The following is a 20386-nucleotide window of genomic DNA, read 5'->3' as shown; positions in this document are numbered from 1 at the left end:
AGACGATTTACTGTGCCCTGGTTTAAAGTAGGGAACAGGGAAGCTGGGGGCGGGCCACATTTTTTTAAAAGTATGACTTATAAAGGTCAGATTTAAGTATTTTGCTCAAGAGATGAAGTGAACCCTCTCCTGCACTCAATAAAGCTTTATAATCAGGTTAAAATGAACAGAAAGGCTTATTTCTATACTGCATGAATGATGAATGCAGAAATTCAATTTTATTTTCAATATCATATTATTCCCAATATTAATAAGAAATAGATCTACACAATCAGTGAAATCTCAATCCCTATTGCTAAGAATATTTTTTTTTCACATCACTGAATACTTCAAGGTGTAACACGGTTTGCTTTATGGCTTTGAAACATAGAAACATGTTGCACTGGTTTTGAATTCTGAGTTAGTCTATCTCCCCAGCTTTGTTTCCTCTTCTCCTACAAGTTTCTCAGCAAGTGCTACATAAATGCCAATAAATACAAATTTTAACTAGTTTAACATTCAACTTTAATTTTTTTATACAAATTAAACTATGAAAGGGAAGGACAAGGATAGGATAACTTTAAAGCCTGCTTATGTACAAATCTACTGTTTACTTTTCTTCAGATTTTACATGTATGATACATAAAATATTTAAGACATACTGCGCCAATTTCCTAAAAATAACATGAATGTTGAAGATAAAAATAGTCAGAAAGTGACACAATTGTAACGTTTGTTCTTGTATTGTATTCTAGTTCCAGCAGTAATTAAATGGACAACCTGAACTTCTCTCATACCTATCAGGGCCTTTATTTAGGACAGTACTTATGCACATGTAACTTTAATGCACAAAATAGTCCATTGACTTCAAAGAGACTACTCATGTGCTTGAAGTTAGTCACATGCTTTTGTATCTTGCTAAATTACGGCTGTAGATACATTAGACCGGGGCAGGCAACCTGTGGCACACGAGCTGATTTTCAGTGGCACTCACACTCCCCGGGTCCTGGCCCGGGTCCAGGGGGGCTCTGCATTTTAATTTAATTTTAAATGAAGCTTCTTAAACATTTTAAAAACCTTATTTACTTTACATACAATAGGTTAGTTATATATTATAGACTTTTAGAAAGAGACCTTCTAAAAACGTTAAAATGTATTACTGGCACGCAAAACCTTAAATTAGAGTGAATAAATGAAGACTCGGTACAGCACTTCTGAAAGGCTGCCGACCACTGCATTAAAGGGCTTTTTCCTTTGAAGTGTGGTATAATGAATAAACCTGCCTAGCTTGAGACTAAGTGTTCCTCAACATTTGGGAGATATCTACTAATGTGCTCAGAGATGAAGGAGAAGAGTACTGGATAAAGACAAAGATCGCAACTACTCCATTTTCATTTACTTTCACGATGATTTGTTCGGAGGAGAAGTTTAATCTTTCAGTTTATATGCTGATTACTTCTACAGTATATTAAAATATACAGGGACTTGAGACTCAGGGTTAAATAATAAACTCATCTCAGTATCTTAAATAACCACAGGTCCTATATTTCAGATCTCCTTATTTCAAATTCCTATTTAGAAATAAAAACACACTACTCAGTTACAGTAGGAAATAATTTAATATAATGGAGCCATTCTGTAGTAAGAAAAGTTTAGTTACAGTGCCACCTCCTGGATTTACGACACTTTAGAAGAAAAAAGTAATCTTACTGAAACTCTTGCATTATGAATAGAAGAAAATCAGTGCTTTACTTTCAATGTGTGATCAAAATTCGTACGTTGTAATTTCACGAATGTGATTTTATTATTGCAGATCATACTTAACCATAGCATATAAACTAACAGTAAAAATAAATAATGAGAAGCTAAAAAGTTTTACCATTGCAAGTACTGGCTTTAGCTGTTTAGCTTGATTAATGAGTCTTGGTATGGCGACTTTTCATGTTGGGGTTTGTTTATTTTTTAATATCAGGAGGGATCTCTTATCAACGTGATTCTCATTTTAAGAATATATTTCACATTAGTCTATTGGTAGAATAACATTCTTCTAATTATTAGGACCTGTATCTGTTTTAAAAACTTCAAAAACCAAACCTAAGATTCACCTTTATCAGGAATTTCAGTTTTAAAACAAACAAGCAGTGACAGGGTAAACTTCCACATAATGTCACACTAATGTGCTTCCTAACTAGTCTGGAGAGATCACATCTGTAAATATGAAAGCACAGTTCAGTTTCCAGAGTTATTTAATCCTTAGCTTCCCTGGTCAGGCTGCCAATGATAATAGTAGTAGTAGTCTTGTGATGTGGACATCTACCTACTGGGAACTGGCCTGAAATCACTAACACATTTCACGGAAGCCACTGAATAGCCACCCAATAGATCTCAGGGTAGATGGTGAACAGAAGTTGACATTGGAGATGGATTTATATTGGCAGCCGAAACGTGAAAATCTCTATAGCGCATTGCCAGTTCTCCAAAATACCAGTCCCCCTGTCCCTCTATTCTCTATAACAGATGTCCTAAAATTTGGAAACATTCTACAAAACAAAGAATGGGTTTTATTAGCACAATCCTCATTTAAAATCAAGAGTCAAAGAATAGGTGGTAGTACTCTCTCAAGCTCTATCGATTAATCCTTTTCTCCAGATGCTCAGATAATGATGAGCACCAGCTCAATGCATAGATGGAACAGAACAAGGATAAATTTAACCAATTAGCAATTTAACAGTAAATTAAATTACCTCCATGGTGAAAACCTGCAAAGGAATGTCAATAGCAGAAACATGGCATACTCTCCATCTAGGGATGAATGCCCCCATGGGGACCTCAAATTCACTGAACTGGGTGTCTCTCTCTCTTGCCCCAATACTGGATATACTGGGAGGCTCAGATCCCTTTGTGTGGAAGGGCAGGAGGAAGGAAGGTGTATTAATTTAGATGGAATATATGGGCCAAAAGTGTTAACATAACCCAGTTATTGTCCAACGTAAAGCAGTGTTAAACAAGGTTTGGTGTACAGAGATCTCAGCTTGCTTAGTATCATGGCAAACACACCATTAAAAATCCTTTTAACATTTTATTAAAGATACAGAAAAAGAAGAAAAAACAATTAAAGCATTTTAAATGTAAAATATTAAATAAGGTTTTCATTATAACAACATCCCTTGTTCCCCTTAGCTGAAGATAATTTTTAGGAGGAAAAATCCTCATTTGACAGTCTCTTAGATGGTATCAAAGATGGTAATAACCGTCTTTTTTGGGGAAAAGAAAGTAAGTCAGTTGAGATGGGCTGGAGTGAAGCCACATGCAAAAAGTGGGGAGAAAAGAACAGCAGAGATTGAAATTCAGCTTCTGTCTCTGATATTGACTCTCACTTAGAATCTCACTCCTGCAAAAACACATGCACAGCACAGTCTTATTAGCCACTCCGAGACCAACCAGCATTGGGGTGTTTAGGGCAGTGCTTTTAGCTACCTCCTTCTGGTCACAGGCTTACAGAGCTGTAGTAATGAATACAGTCTTGACTGGCTAAACCAGAGACTCCTAGTAAAGAGAAGGAAAAAGCCGAGGGATAGGAAAGATAAGAAATAAGGTAGGGAAGGAAAAGGATGCACGAGGAATGGGGAGGTCACAAAGTCTCACATCCCACAGTGTTTGGGATTCAGCTGGAGTCAGCAGAGGTGCCAATGTCATCTGAGTCCCACTCTCTGGCCCAGTCTGGTCAGGACATCTCTCAGGATTAGGACAAAGAAGGTCTGTGGTCCCAGGAAATGGTGGAGGTGGCAGCCATGATGGTGAAGCTCCCTCTGATAGTCCATTTTTCTCTGTAAGTCTCTTTCTTTAAGGACCCTACAGAGGACTGGTGGGTGGAACAGGATAAATTTGTAGGCCTAGTTATCACAACATGGGGTGTGTGTCCTGCTCAGGGGTAGATTATCCTTTCCTTGCTCTTGCAAGGGCTATGTTGATCCCGGTCAAGATCTTCCCTTCCATGAGCAGTGGCTCCTTCTTCCTGGTCACAGAGGGCATTATGGTGCTCCAGAGCAGCTACAGGAAAGCAGCAACCACTCTCAATACTTCCTCCTAATGACATATGCCTGGCAACACCTCTGGCCTCCCCCTTCCCACTTGGAGGAAAAGGACTCTGGCAATGGCTCCTCCTCCAGCTCTCTTTCAACAATCGTGCTGCTTCCCCTGCTAACAAGGTAGCTGCTTAAAAGTATAGTTACTTAACCTATAGTAATTGGTTCTTCAAGATGTGTGGTCCACAGAGATTCCACTCCTAGTGCTCATGCAACCCATGCACACGATACTGGATTTTTGTTGGCTACGAGTGTTCATTGGAGCTGTGCTCTAAGCTGCCAGAGCTCTAGTAGAATAAGCTCTCTTGTGGCTAGGAAGATCTCTTCTAGCTAACTCATAAGTTCTTGTGCGGTCAGAAACCCACCCGGATAGCCTCTGAGTGGATACAGGTTGGTTCCTGACCACATAAACAAAAGTCATGAATAGAGTAGGTGTGCTCCTGAACGATTTTGTTCTATCTAAATAAATTGAATTCTGATATCATCTTAGGCAGGAATTTAGGGGAAAGTCTAAGGGTAACCCTGTACTTCTGAAATGCTAGAGGGTATCAGACACGAGAGCCATGAATCTCTTTTACCCTCTTAGCTGACAAAATGGCCACCAGGAAAGGAATTTTCATAGACAGGTGGCAAAGGAAACAAGATGCTAAGGTCTCCAGAGCGGAACCTGTCAACACTGCTTATACTATACTTAGGTTCCAAGAGGGAGGTGGACTTCTGAACTGGGGGAAAAAAATGAGACCCTTCAGGAAATGTATTACTGTTTGGTGGGAATAAGAGTTTAATTCACATATTGCTGCTAGATGGACTCTTATGTTGATGGAAAACCCAGATTGCTTTAGGGCTAACAAAAAGTCCAGTATTGATTAAATTGGTACTATCAGGGAGAAATTGGGTGCTGAGATGCCGAAATAGAAAAGCTCTTCCATTTAGCTCTATAAGTCAGTCTAGTTGAAGGTTTCCTTAACTAGAGTAGAATGTTCTGAACCTCTGTGGATGTCATCCAGCCCACACTCAGGCTGTCAAGTGTAAAGATTTTGGACCAGATAGAGAAGCTGACCACTGTTCTGAGAGACTGTGTCAGGCAGAATGGGTAAGATGGCTATGTTGGTAGGTTTAGAAGTTCTGAAAACCAGAATTGCTATGCCCATGCAGGGGCTACCATGCTCATTTGATCTGTATCGTGCTTCAGTTTCCTCGCGATGCTAGGAATCATGAGGATCAATGGAAACATGAACATCAAACACATTGTCCAAAGGATGAGGAAGATGTCTATTAGTGAGCTGAGCTTGTGCTCCTCCTGGAGCAGAATGTCTGATACTCATTGTAGTTTGCTGTGAGCAGGTCTAAATTTGGGAACCCCCATTTGAAGAAAATGTTGTGTATGACTGTGTCTTTGAGAGACCACTTGTGGTTTTCAAAAGTCTTTTCTGAAATTATATCCCAGTATGTTCTGAAGACCAGGAGGATGTAGGACTACTGGTGTGACAATGTAGAATGCACCACTCCTATAGATGGCCTTCTGACAGAGATAGTGATGACCTTGGTTCCTTCTTTGCCTATTGATACAGTGCACTGCTGTGGTGTGGTCTGACAGCACCTGAATTATTGTTCCCTAAGAGTAGACAGAAAGCCTTGCATGCCAGGTGGATGTCTCTGAGCTCTAAAATATACATGTGTGTGTGTATACCATCACACCTGAATAGTCAAATGATCCAGATGAGATCCCTACTCGAGTAGGGGCATCTGTTATCACAATCTTTACAGGCAGGGGTATGGAAAAGGGAACTCTAACTCTGCTGCACAAATGAAATGGTCTCTACATGAGTTTAATAAGGAGAGGACTTTTTGCAGGAAAGCTATCATCATGGAATCATAGAAGCATAGTGCTGGAGAAGTCATCTAGTCTAACCACCTGTGTTGAGTCAGGACCAAGTAAGTCAAGACCATCCTTGACAGGTGTTTATCTAACCTGATCATAATCACCTCCAGTGATGAAGATTCTACAAATTTCCTTGGTAACTTCATCCAGTGCTTAACTATCTCTATAGTTAGAAAGCTTTTACTAGTATCCAACCTAAATCTCCCTTGCTGCAGATTAAGTCCATTATTTCTTGCCCTACTTTCAGTGGACATGGAGAGCAACTGATTACTGTCTTCTTTGAAACAGTCCTTAACATATCTGCAGACTTATCAGGTCCCCACTCAGTCTTCTTTTCTCAAGACTAAACGTGCCCATTTTGTATTTGTGCATTTGATTTTTCCTTCCTAAATGTATTTGGCTTTACTGTTGACTTCAGACCAAAACTACTATTTATCAAGGTAATTTTAATTTCTAATCTTCTTCCAGCATAGTGTTATCCACATATTTTATAAGCTCCACTTCATTATCCCAGTCAATGTAAATTCTGACCAGGGTCAGATCCCTGCAGAACTCCACTGATATGTCCTCCCGGTTTGATAGCAAACCATTGATAGCTACTCTAAATAGTTTTTCAATCATTTGTGCACCAACCTTACAATAATTACAGCTAGACCACATTTCTCTAGTTTGCTTATAAGAATGTCATGTGGAACTGTGTCAAAAGCCTTACTAAAATCAGGTCCACTGCTTCCCTCATCCACTAGGCCAAATATATGCACTGTCTGCTGGGTTGATACACTGATCTCCATCATCTTTGCATGGATCAAAGGTGAAGTTTGTCATGCTGTGTGACATAAACATACATGACAATGTATCCTAAAAGTCTGAGATGCATTCTCGGGTGGGGCTGAAGTTGACTGATGAGGTCCAGTATTGCCTGAAACCTTCACTGTGGAAAGCTCAAGCTGTTTTGGGGTCTGAACACTACTTCTAATAACTCTATTTTCTGCTTCAAAATCAGTATGGATTTTGTCTCTGTTGACCCTAAGACCTAGCAAGATGAAGAGTTTCAGGATTGTCTGTACTGGATTGGTCGCCTGTTGTGGGGATCTTCCTCACATTAGCCAGACATCAAAAGTAACAATGTATCTAGATTCCTTTTGTTTGGTGAGTTTTCACTACCAACAGATACTTGGGTGAAAACCCTTGTAGCTGTACAAAAGCCAAAGGGCTGGGACTCTGCACCACCAGTGTGATGTTCCTACCAAATATCTCAGGTATTTCCAGTGGAGATGTGAAAATAGACATCTTGTGGGTCAAGAGCCATGAACCAGTCCATAGGATCTAATTAAAGAACCTAGGGTTAACATTTTGAACTTAAAACAATGGATGAAAGTGTTGAGACATCAAACATCAAGGAAGGGTCTCCAGCCCCCTTTCTTCTTTGGAATTAAGGAGTGGGAGCAAAAGCCCTGGTGCCTTAACTCCAAGGACACAAGCAGGAACAACAGAGGGACTCCACCTCCTGCTTCAGTTGTCTCTCATGAGGAGGGTCTCTGAAAAGGGATGGGAAATGGGAGAGGGGATTGAAAGGAATTGTGCGGCAAATGTGCCGCTAGATGAAGCATGCTGCAGCAACTCACCTGCAATGACTCATCCCTCCAACAGAGCCTCCAGTGACTCAGCCCTCAGGACGCTGCAGCAACCTATCCCTGAGCAGCGCTTGGGTCAGATGATTCCTAGGTACAGGTATTTCATTGACCCCACCAGAGCTGCAAGTTAGTAGCACTGTTGCATAGACCCAGCCTGGAAACCTCCTCCTGCCTCACAGCGCAGCAGACTCCCTAGGCTTCCAGCCTGCCCTTGATCCAGTTCCTGTTCCTGTCCCAGCCTGCCCAATCCTTGTCCATGCCCTACTCTGGCCTTACTCCAGCTGTTACTGACCTGCTCCAGTCCTGCATCCACCTCCTGAGCCCTGGACTCACAACCAGGCTTCAACCCTTGGCCTGCATCTTGACTCCAACTATAATACTTATTTGGCTTGTCTATGGACTCTGACCTCAGCTCTGACCCATAGCCTGTCCCTAGACCCCAGTTTTACCATTGCCCTTGGCCCAGCATCCAACTTCGACCATCTCTCTTAAACACCAGCCTGATTGCCTAGAACTAGAGCCTGATAGGGACTGAAAGTGAATGGGATACCCATTGGTCACAATCTCAAGAACCCACCAGATTGAGGTAATGCCAAAGGTGTTGGGGGGAGAGGAGGGGAGAGAGAGAATAGAGCAGAAAAGATCCTGTAGATGTCCAAGCAGACTACTGACATTAGTGTCAAACCTGCTGCCCATTTGAAACACCTTACTATGGGGAGCCAAAGATAAAAGAGAGGGTCACCTCCGGTGAAGTCTCTGCCTCGTCTTCATTGGCTCTGAAGACCTTGCTGGATGACTATAGTCTTGTGTCAAGTAGTGCAGCCTGAAACATGTTTGGTGTCATGGTTGCTTCCCTTTCTGAGTTGGGATACAAAATCCCAAGCAGCATAGAATAGTTCTGGAATCTTTTAAAGTATGGATGGCTTTATCAGCTCCCCTACTAAAGAAGTCAATTCCCTCAAAATGGGAGGTCCTAAATTGTCACCTTGCCTCTCTAGAAATACTGAATGACTGGGGAGCCATGGCAACCTTCTCATGGGTATTGCAGAGGCCGCTGTTTGCACCAGTCAGACATGTTCAACAGTCTGTAGTGCTGTCCAAGCTGTCAGTTGGCTCTCCGACATAAGAGATTTAAGCTCTGCTTGGTGCTATCAACAAAACTAGATTTGACCTATTTTAAGAAATCCTACCTTGAGAGCGCGCACAGTAATATGCTATCCTCATTTGCACTTCTGAATGAGTAGACCTTCCAGCCAAAAGAGATTCAATGTTTTTGTTCCTTTTCAGTGTGGACAGATTTCAGAGGACTTTTCTGTTTTGTCCTCTCTCGTATACTGCTTGCACAAGTAGAGAGCCCAGTGCAGGATGTGAGTAAAAAAAATATTCCAATCCTTTTGCAGGGACTTGAAGTCTTCTCAGAACCAGGCTAAGACAGAAGCAGGTAAATGACAGATGGAAATGACAAGCTCCAGCAGGGCATCAATTACTGCCATGGTTAAGCTCCCTGGTGTTGCAAAGCATAATATATGTCTAAGAACTTGTGTTGTTTCTCTAGCATAATCTTAAAGGGAATATCGTTGTGCATTTTATTAAGTCTTGGAGAACCCTGAATTCATCTGCAGAGGCCAGTGTAGGTTGGATCATCGCCTCACTGGGGGAAGAGGAGGAAAATTCAGTCCAAACTTGATGTTCTTCCTCTAGAGAATGTTGTTTTTTTTTAACATTCGCCTCCTCTGGTCTTTTCAGCAGCTGTGGTTGGAGCAACAGAGTTCCCAAACGGAGACCTAGCCCATGGAGGAGGCAGGTTTCCTGAAACAGTGTTGAACATCTGAAGGGGATGGTCCAGGATGGTTAGAAATCGAATTAATATGGGTAGGATTAATGCAGTGGAGGGCACACTGGGGGATACCTAATTGGGTGACCCCTCTGAGATCCTGACCTCTTTCTAGCTCCTTTGAAATTCTTCCCTGGAATCTGTCTCAGATTCTCACTGAACTATCCTGGGGGAAGATAAAAGGCAAGCAGATGATGATTCTCTGCTGTGCTCAGCAGTAGAGGAGGGGAAAAAAAAGGGGGTTGCTGTCATAACTTCATAACTTTCCTACTCAGATCTGAACCTTAGAGTTCAGAACATGAGAAGCTAGCATGAAACCTCCAAACTTAATTACCAGCTTGGATCTGATATCACTGCCACCAGCCAGAAAATTCCAGTGTCTGGCTCACTCTGGTCTCCCCAAAAACTTCCCTGGGGGACCCCAAGACTCAGATGCCCTGAGTCGCACCACATAGGGAAATAACCCACTTCCCTTCCCCCTCTTTACCTCCTCCCAGATTTCCCCGCCCTGGGTACTCTAGGATATTCCCTGCTTCAAGTCCTTGAAACACAAGTACCGAGAGATCAAATCTCTCTCTCCCCTCACCCAGAGAGTATGCAAAGTCAGGCTTAGTAAACTAACACAAAGAGATTTTCCCCCCCTCCCTTCGTTCCTTAGCCTTAACCAGTGAAAAAACTCAAACAGGTCTTAAAAAGAAAGCTTTATATAAAAAGAAAGAAAAAGACATAAAAATGGTCTCTGTATTAAGGTGACAATATACAGGGTCAATTGCTTAAAAGAAAAAATGAATAAACAGCCTTATCCAAAAAGAATACAATTTAACACATTCCAGCAACTACACACATGTAAATACAAAAAAAAAACAATATAAACCTATTGTCTTACTATCCTTGTACTTACAACTTGGAAACAGAAGATTAGAAAGCCTGGAGATAGAGAGTTCACTCTCAGAGCCGAGAGGGTCACCGAATCAAGACAAAGAACACTCACCCAAAAACTTCCCTCCCTTGACATTTGAAAAATCTTGTTTTCTGATTCGTCCTCTGGTCAGGTGTTTGGTTCCCTTTGTTAACCCTTTACAGGTAAAAGAACATTAACCCTTAGCTATCTGTTTATGACAGTTGCCTCTTCTAGGAGAAAGGCAGTCATATCAGGTAATAAGCTGTATATAGATTACGTTGGTATAGGAGATAACTCTCTGGCCAAGCATGGTGGCTGTACTTCAAGGAGCTATGTACTGACCTTCCTAAGTATCTCCAGCAGAGTTGACTCGGATACTGGGCCCACTGAGAGGTTGCTTTGGTGCTAAGTAGCCGGGACCAATGTATCAGGAACTATACAGTTAGTCAATACTAAGAAGCGGAAAACTGCTACTTTGAGGATGTAGTTAGAGCAGAGGCACTAGATATTAAGGTGCTCTGTACAATATTCGGTAACATAGGCAGCTCTGCCCTTAGATTTAGATGGTATCATGTGAGCTGCCTTAGAAATTGGTATTGGAATGGGCCTTCTTGCTCTTATGACCCTTCGCCGACTGAGCCCATGGTAAGTCATAGTGACTTTTCCGCCTCTTGCTAAGTGCCAGAAAAGTTGACCTAGGCTCATCTTTGCAGTGGTGCTCCTTACTGCACATGAAAGATGTCAATGCTAATGTACCAGCAGATGAAGGAGGCCTCTACAAGGAAACCACCAAGGAGATCAAAATAGAGGCGCACTGACACTGAGGATTCTCTGAAGATCTCCTTGAGTCTGAGGAGATATGAATCGACTTCTCCAGCAGGAATAATTTCAGCCTCACCTCCATTTCTCTCTCTGTGCTTGGAGAAAGAGCAACACAAGGAACAATGTTCCAGCATGTATCCTTCACCAAGACATATCGATCATTGAGCGTGACCATCGTTGATGGGTATCGCAGTGTCACATGAAAGAGAGGTCTTAAACCCTAGTGACTTAACTTCTGCCATGATCCTAGTACTCCTGTATGTGGATGTGCGCCTAGGTTATCAAAAACTTACTGATTGACTATGCTAAATATAATAGTCTTGTTTTTTAATAGACCAACAGATAAAAGAAAACAATTACTCTAACATTAATATTAAAACAATCTAAACTAGCTAAGCTAACTCTCATAGTGTGAAAGAGAAGTAGACATTGCCAAGGGTTCCATTCTGCAACTATGCAGATAAGAAACTGGGAAGGGCCCTCTTCCCTTTATGCCCTCAGATGGGGATTGTGATGCAAGGGTACTTAATGTGGAATATGTGGATGATCACTTGAACTGATTCTTTCCTGCCCCAGCCTCAGGCAGCATGGTTCTGACCGGTCTTTGGCAGTGGAAAGAGGATAGGGGTAGAGCAAAATAGCAGGCAGGTAAGATAAGGGCTGCATGGCGTATGGGTGCGTACCAGCCCCAATTTCAGCACAGCTGAAAATGACCCACCAATTTAGAACATATCTTCTGCCCAATTCTATCTCACCATGATTTGTCCTCCAGTTAGGGAAGTCACCTACGAAATCATCATGCCTACTTAATAGATATGTCAGCAACAAGGACAATGCAGCTCACCATGCACTCAAACATGCAAATGACTACCACAGCATGCTTGAACACTACTAGCCTGAACATGAAACATGTGGTCTCCCTAAAGAGCAGTGAAAAATAACCGCTTATTTATTTCAGCTATAAACACCCCCCCCAGCTATCTGAATCACCTAGGCAGCCATAACATCACTCAAAAAACGAAATTGAACTTTAAATAAAACTTCATTTATTCTTGTATCATTTTGATCCTTTTGGACAGCTAAATATGAAATATACAATCACCAACATGTCTATTTTCCACTTCCCTTTTTGCTGTGGATCCACCTTGACAATGTCAATTTATATCGTACGCTACATATGAACATCTTAATATAATTCAGGCTATAACTTTAGAAAGCCTTCTGTTTGCTGCAGCATACTTTGTTCGTTAATAAAGTAAAACTTCAAGAACATATTCCTCACTTTACAATTATAAGGTACTTCAGACACAGATATAATACAATCCACTTGATGGACTTTGTGTATTTGGTTTTTGCCCAAACAAAGGCTATTTACTAAATGCAATAAAAACATTTAAGAACTTACCTTGTGTTACTGTTTTGAGTACAATTAAAGTTGATACAAATCTCAAAGGTAAAATGGAACTCTTAAAGAAAGCTGCTATCTTTGGTTTACTTTCAGCAGGTTGCTCAGAAGAACCATGTTGGTTTCCCTTAGTTCCTATGCCTTTGAATATGTCTTCACCAAGCCTCCTCATTGTTGATGTCATAGTTGAATGCTGTTGTAAACATTGTATCCATTTTATAATAGTAAATGTAATCACACAACTTTAAAATAGACTTTGCTTTAAGTACGATATTTCTAGAACTGTACGTTCTGAGGGATGTTACATATACAGGTGGAAGTAAATTAAAAATATTACAATTAAACTTAGCCAGTATTAAAATAACATTGAGACACAAATAAATCTAGTAAACCCAGACTGTAACAGAATCTGCCTTTAAATTATCCTGTTTTGCCTAGATACTATGGGATGGCAATCTAAAAGCAGTTACTGTTCTGTTAAATCTAGCAGAATACAATATTTGCAATGTACCCATAAAGACAATTTAAGGACACAATTTAAATTTTAAAAAAATTAAATTACTAAACTACCAACTTGCACTTACTCTCCCACATTGAGTGACAACATACAATTAGTAGAGAAGGAAGCATTGAATATGAGATTAATTTCTTTACGAACATTGTAAATGACCTCAATTTCAAGACTCAGACATTCACATGTCAATTTTCTGTAACGAACCAGTCCATGTGAGATTGAAGTAAATTAGGTAATGAATGCAAAAGGAGTGATGTAGTTTAAGATCATGTATTGGTGAAAAGTAAAATTATAAATGAAAACAAATTTTAAGAAAAGTATTGGCTGTAGGATGACATTCTATACCCAATGTTTCAGCACAATAACATTTAAAAGTGACAAGCAAATTCTCTTTTCATCCACAGCTATCAAATATATTCCCATATGGAAAATGTTCAAAATTAAAGCTAAGCTTAAAGGAGGGGATTTTCAAAGTTGCCTAAGGCAATTAGACGCTCAAGTCCCATTGAAACTCAATAGCAGTAAACACCCAATTCTTTTAAGAGCCTTTGAAAATCTCAACCAAAAGCGGGATGGATTTTGGAAACCCTAAACCATTTAGCTATGGTATAGTGTTGCAATAAAATGCCTCCAAAGTTTAAAGAAATGATCACTCATGTATATAATGCTTTGTTACTCTTTTGCTAGGGGACAGTCTTAAAACCCCAGAGGCCTTTACAACAGCTTATATTCTTTTTTTTTTTTTTTTCCTTCGGTCAGACCCACTGTGTTTCTATATTAAAGAAAATCAATATATTAAGTAATTACAATTATGTAAAATTAATTAAGGAGAATTTATGCATAATACACTGAAATATTATAGAAGTCTTCACCAGCAAAGGAAAAAGTATATTATTGGAGATCATGTCACTGAATTGGAAAGGCAAAACGGGGGGGGAGGGCAGAATATATTCTTCACACTGTTAATATAATGCATCTTTAATGTGATCCAAATTAAAAAAAATACAGATGCTCATGTAAAAACAATCTGCTTTGTAACTTCAGCATCATTTATTAGAATCTAAGTCCCCAGTCCTGCAAAGATTTAGACACGTGCCTAGCTTTGTATTCAAAGGGACTACTCAGAGTATACAAGTTAGGCATGTGCATAAATTTTTGCAGGATTGGACCTTAAGATATGACACCATTTATGCTGCTACAGTACGGTTCTGTAAGAACTTCCATTACATACTGGATGAAAACATTTACTTCAAGATTAAACAATACAAGGTTTCACTTAGGGAGCATCTTTTGTTTAACATCCATAAAATGGGAATTTCCTTCTCTAGCTGAGAAGAATGTTGTGAAGATAAATTCAAGATTTGTGAGGTTCTCAGACATTACAATAGGGGCTACATAAGTCCCTAGACAGATAAAGCATGGATCAGATCTATAATATAAAACTAAATACAGGGTTGATAAAAATAATTGTGACATAACAAAACAGTTTTAAATTACTATCTTAACTTTTTTCCCTTTGCCTCATATCTGCAGCAAATTATTTGAATTTGAATGTTGTGAAGGCTGATGGTTTTTTTAAAACTATACTCAGTATATTGAAAAGCATCTATCTTATATAATAGTATCTGAGCATCTTCTGAGAATGAGCATTCTGAACATGCAATATTAAAGAATTATTCTGTAAGTAGAATACATGTTTTACCTGTGTCCCACAGTTTAGCTGCCTTATAGCCCAGTAAATAAATTTAATTACAGGCATATGTAGTTTAGGGTTCACAAATGGCATCCACTGGAGTTGTTCAGCAACGATAGGTAAAAGCTGGAAAAATGTACAGTGGTAGTTTTATACAGCATCTGTCACTGAGTAAACAACTTAAATTCCTGGATGGTAATGAATTGCACATGCAAATACTTATCTGGCAGATCTAGTGCATTGAATATGTTTAGCATACGCACAGCATGTACATAAAAATTACATAATTATAGTTTAATAGCATGTAACTCAGATTATTATTTTTTAAAAAGGCTGACTTCTAAAATGGACTCAAAATGTTGCATAAATTCCTGTTTTTCTCAAAAAGTATGAGCCCAATCTATGTGAAATTTCACACAGGGTTAGGATTTATGCCCTATGAATTCTCTGTGTAGTTTGTTTGATTTCTCTTTGTAAAATGCACTGACACCTTAACTCTGTCTCCAAAGGAAAGAAATGGCTACTGACCACTATGGTAAATGATGTTCGTCAAGATATGTTGTGCACATATACATTCCACTGTATGTGTGCATGTGCACCCAATGCACTTGAATCAAAGACTTTTGCCAGCAGTACTTGGACGTCTTTGTGCATGCCGTTGAGTGTATAAAAGGCGGAGTCACCCTGATTTCCTCTCAGTTCCTTTGCAGCAGAAAAACAATGACACTTCCAAATTACAATAAAGAAGGAAGGCTCATGGAATGCATATGTGCACAACACATCTCAAAGAACAGTTACAGTAGACAAAGTACTGGTAACCGTTTTTTCTTCTTCAAGTGATAGTTCACATGTACACCTCTACCCCAATATAACGCTGTCCTTGGGAGCCAAAAAATCTTAGCGCGTTATAGGTGAAACCGCGTTATACGGAACTTGCTCTGATCAGCCAGAACACATAACCCTGCCCCTCCCCCGGAGTACTGCTTTACCGTGTTATATCCAAATTCGTGTTATATCATGTAGTGTTATATCAGGTAGGGGGGTACATTCCACTGTAGGTGATTTACAAGCAGTTGCCCTGAAGGCAGTGAGACTTCAGAACTAAGCAAACAGGGAATGACGTACAGATTTGTTAAAGTCCACATCAACTCATGATACATGAGTGATGGCATAGTCTGGAGAAGTGATGACATAGTGTCTGGTGAAAGTATGTATAGATGTAGCCACCTTACAGATGCCCACAGTCAATATGTTGTTTAGAAAAGTTGTTGAAGTCCCTTGTAGACTCAGCAATTACATTTGCGAATTCGTAACAGGATCTTATGCATGAAGATATCCAATATGACACTCACTGAGCCAAGATTGCTTGACCTTTTAGTCTTTCTGCATAGGCCACAAAGAGTCTAGGTAAGATTCTAAATGACTTGGTTCTATGGATGTAGCAATGTATGGCCCTATGCACATCAAGGCAGTGCAGTCTCTCCCCTCTCTCAGCTTGAGGCTTTGGAAAAAATACTGGTAAATGAATAGTTTGGTTCAGCTGAATGTCTGTAATCACTTTCAGATGAATTTTGGATGTGCTTCTAAAGCAGTTTTATCCTTGTGAAAAATAGTGAATGGATATTAATACCTATTATCTTAGAAACTCTCCTGGCAGATGTAACTGCCACCACAAATATAGTTTTCATAGAAAGGTAGAATAATGAGCAAGATGTCCTAGGCACAAAGGGAGATCTCGTTAGATGGGATTCTGATAGGACAGTATGCACAAGTAAGTCCTTTAAGAAACATCACTAACATCAGATGTAAGAAAAGGAAAGGTTGTGCAGTAACTGGAGTTCTTCAAGATGCGTGTCCCTATGGGTGCTCCACTTTAGGTGGTGGTGTGTCCTGGTGCCATCAAGCAGAGATTTATGGTAGCAGTGTCCAAATGGGTTGTAAAAGCAGCAAAGAATCCTGTGGCACCTTATAGACTAACAGACGTTTTGGAGCATGAGCTTTCGTGGGTGAATACCCACTTCCTCAGATGCATGTGGGGTATTCACCCACGAAAGCTCATGCTCCAAAACGTCTGTTAGTCTATAAGGTGCCACAGGATTCTTTGCTGCTTTTACAGATCCAGACTAACACGGCTACCCTCTGATACTTGACACAAATGGGTTGTGCGTGTGCAGTTTAGGTGTCTCATAGTGCCACTGGTGCCGTGTGCAGCACACGCATAACCCAAGCCCTCCAGTTCTTTCTCTACCGCAGAGTCGTCACTGCAAACTCTGAAGTAGAGAGGAGGACGGCAGGTAGTGGAGCACCCACAGGCACACACATCTCAAAGAACTCTGATTACTGTACAAAGGGAGTAACCTTTCCTCCTCCTTTGAGTAGTGTCCCTGTAAGTGCTCCACTTCAGGTGACTGTAGAGCAGTGCCCCTCTGAGGGGTGAGGGGACTTTAGGTTCGTTCAAGTCACTGAGGTAAGTGCTGTGAGGCCCAATACGGTGTCAGTCCTGGAGTCCTGTGTGACTGCATACTGCTTTGCGAATGTGTGGACTGATGCCCAGGTGGTCACCTTACAGATCTCTTGTATTGGAACGTTATTGAGGAACGCTACTGAGGTTGAAATGGACCTAGCAGAATGTGCTCTAACGTGCTCCGGTGATTCTAGATTCCGGATACGGCAGCACATCTGAATGCATGTGGAAATCCATTTGGATAATCTCTGGGATAAAACATCTCCTTTTGAGAGTTTGGTAGTAGAAATTAAAAATCTAGGGGATTTCCTGAAAGGTTTGGTTCTTTCAAGGTAGAACACTAGTGCCCTTCTAAAGTCTAGAATGCGTAGGTGGCTTCTGTTGGAGTACCAAGAGACTTAGGGTAGAATGTCGGTAGGTGAATAGATTGGTTCATGTGAAATGATGGTTACTTTCAGTAAGAATTTAGGGTGTGGCAGAACATCACACATTTGCAATTCATCAGAGATGCTAACAGACCGATAGTGGGAATGCCCCACCCTTTGAAAACTGAACTCAGGACCTCTCCATTCATCTCCCATTCGTAATCCTGGGAGAAGTACCTGCTGGGCGTATCTGCTGTCGTGTTCTGACAGCCTGGCAGGTAACATGTTGTGATGTTTATGTTGTGTTGTATGCACCAATTCCAAAGTCTCATGGCTTCTGTGCAAAGAGAATCGAGCGAGCTCCTCCTTGCCTGTTGATGCAGCACATGTAGGTAATACTGTCGGTCATAATTCGAATGGATTTGTTCCATATATGAGGAAGGAAATGTCTGCAGGCACTGCGGATTGCTCGTAGCTCTAGGAAATTGACGTGCAGTTAAGTCTCTCCTGCAGACCATTTACCCTATATTGTGTGTTGACATATGTGAGCACCCAACCTACCAGCGAGGCATCTGTGGTGATCACTGTTGCTGGGGCCTCCTATTGGAAAGGGATACCCATACAGACATTTTATGGCCTTGTCCACCATTGTAATGAGTTCAGGACATTTGATAGAACTGTGAGCCGCTTGTGTATGTTGGTATGTATACGTTGCTTAGCCAACCTTGTAGGCATCGGATATGTAGTCTTGCATGTTATTCCACGAACGTCGTGGCCGCCATGGGTCCTAGTAATTGTTGGACAGTGCGAGCCTGAACTTGAGGACTGACTTGTACCTCTGAGACAAGGTTCGTGAGGTTTGTGAATTTGGTAAGGAGTAATGATGCCTTGGCTTCTATGGCGCTGAGATGTGCCCCAATAAAGTCTAGTTGTTGGACCGGGTTTGTGGTTGATTTCTATTCGTTTATTTGCAGATACAGCTCCCGGAATAGTGTGATAGTGGACTGCACTGCGTCCATTGTGTCTCGTAGAGTTGGGCCTTTCATAAGGCAATCATCCAGGCTGGAGGAAATCATCATTCTCTGTTTGCGTAGATGTGCTGCTACCACCGCCAGCATTTTGGAGAAGAGTCTTGGTGTTGCAGACAGGCTGAATGGAAGTACTCTGTATTGGAAGTGTTCTTGTCCTACCGTGAATCGTAGAAATTTCCTATGAGCAGGATGAATTGTGATACGCAAATAAGCATATTGCAGATTGAGGACTGAAAACTAGTCCCCCTTTTGCAGTGCTGGGAGTATCATATCCAATGTGACCAGCTTTTGGGATCTGACGAACTTGTTGGGCTTCCGCAGATCCAGGATGAGTCTCCATCCCCCAGCTTGTGCTGGTTTGTCTTTACCTCCTCTAGTGGGATGTCTTGGCTTTGCGCGACTCTCTTGAACAGCTCTTGAAATTGTTTAAAGTAATCCGCCAAGGTTGGTGTGTGTGTGTTTGGGGGAGGGGGGGTATAACTGCCTCATCTGGAGAGGAAGATGAATTATGCACAGGAGATGCGTCATGGTCTATGCCCGACTCTGTATCCTCTCCCCGTTCCTGTGTCTCTGAGGGTTGTGGTGTGGGAGACGCTGGGTTAGAGCGCAGTTCACATCTATGTGCTATGGGCAGTCTAGAATGCTGACCCCTCTATGCGCTCCAGGGTTCCCAATGCACCCATTGCATTGGGAAAGCCATAGGAGGGTACATACTTGGGGGTCCGCACCATGGTTGGTTCATTCAGTGTGTTGGACCCATGTGGCTCCATTTTGGTCGTTGGGCCTTACATGAGGAGTGATGTGAAGATAGGGGGTATTGTCCCTGCATCTCTGCCTCATCATCACTGGAGAACCATGCCATATCTTGTGGGATTTGATCTCCTCTGGAGCCCATGGGGGAGCCCTTGGCACCGAGTATTGGTGAATGTGGTGCTGATGAAATTTCTAAGTCTCTCTAGTGCAGCAGAGACTGTGTTGGTGCTGATTTCTGAGTATTCAGCGCCAAGGGTGCTTTCCCTTTCGTTGATGGAGTCAGTGCCCACCGGGGTGTTGTTTGGCTAGTGCTGACTTGGTGGTGTCTACTGGTGCTGACAGTGTCGGTGGATACATGGTGCCTGAGACACTCGGTGCCAAGTCCTGTACCGGTGAGCTCGGTGCCATGGAGGAGGCATGTTTGTGTCGGTGCCTCGACTCTGTTTCTTTCTTTCTGACCTTGGTGGTGCCTGGGGCTTTATAGGTGCTCACCGGAGAGTAAGATGGCATCGGGGGTAGCGACCTCGAAGGGACCACCTCTGTTTTTGCAGATCTCTCTGCGAAGATGTTTGAGCACTCTTTTTGGTTTTTCAGACGGTAGGTCTCCTTTTCCATCTTGAGGAGTGCCCGGAGAGATTGTTTGCTTGTTTTCCTCAGGCTGGAGAGCCTTCTCCATCAAGATCATTTTAAGCCGAAGATTCCTGTCCCATCAGGCTCTGGCTTTCAGGTTGCTGCAGTGGGAGTATTTCTGGGGAATATGCCCCTCACCCAGGCAACATATGCATAAAGAAAGTTTATCTGAAACAGGCATAGCATCATTGATTTGAAGCCTGGAGACCCCGGTATTTTAACTAGTACCTATCCCTTAAGGGGGAGGGAGGGGACTGTCTAACAAACTAACATGAATTTTTTTATTTTTTTTTTACACTAACACAAACAATCTGTAACAACTTATCTTAGTGCTTATCTAAAAGCTATTTCTTAATGGTTTTAGGGAGAAGTGCTAACACTACCCCTTTGCTCC

General features: G+C 41.4%; 1 protein-coding gene across 10 annotated transcripts in view; it reads right to left on the bottom strand.

The window, feature by feature from the left end:
* CCDC138 (coiled-coil domain containing 138) overlaps positions 1-20386 on the bottom strand; it is a 68461-nt gene that overhangs the window by 23240 nt on the left and 24835 nt on the right. For 6 of the 10 annotated variants that reach the window (XM_050921922.1, XM_050921958.1, XM_050921932.1 and 3 more), the window contains 3 exons: positions 14759-14875; positions 12543-12735; positions 10406-10489 (listed from right to left, as the gene is read on the bottom strand). In XM_050921922.1, coding sequence (XP_050777879.1) covers positions 10406-10489; positions 12543-12735; positions 14759-14875 — 394 coding nt within the window. The remainder of the gene's footprint in view (positions 1-10405; positions 10490-12542; positions 12736-14758; positions 14876-20386) is intronic. The other 4 variants (XM_050921942.1, XM_050921952.1, XM_050921967.1 and 1 more) reach the window with 3 other exon arrangements.

The sequence above is a fragment of the Gopherus flavomarginatus genome, chromosome 1 (genome assembly GCF_025201925.1).
Source record: "Gopherus flavomarginatus isolate rGopFla2 chromosome 1, rGopFla2.mat.asm, whole genome shotgun sequence".
Taxonomy (NCBI): Eukaryota; Metazoa; Chordata; order Testudines; family Testudinidae; genus Gopherus; species Gopherus flavomarginatus.
Note: the sequence above shows the minus strand (reverse complement) of the source record. Positions and strands in the feature narration are given on the sequence as shown.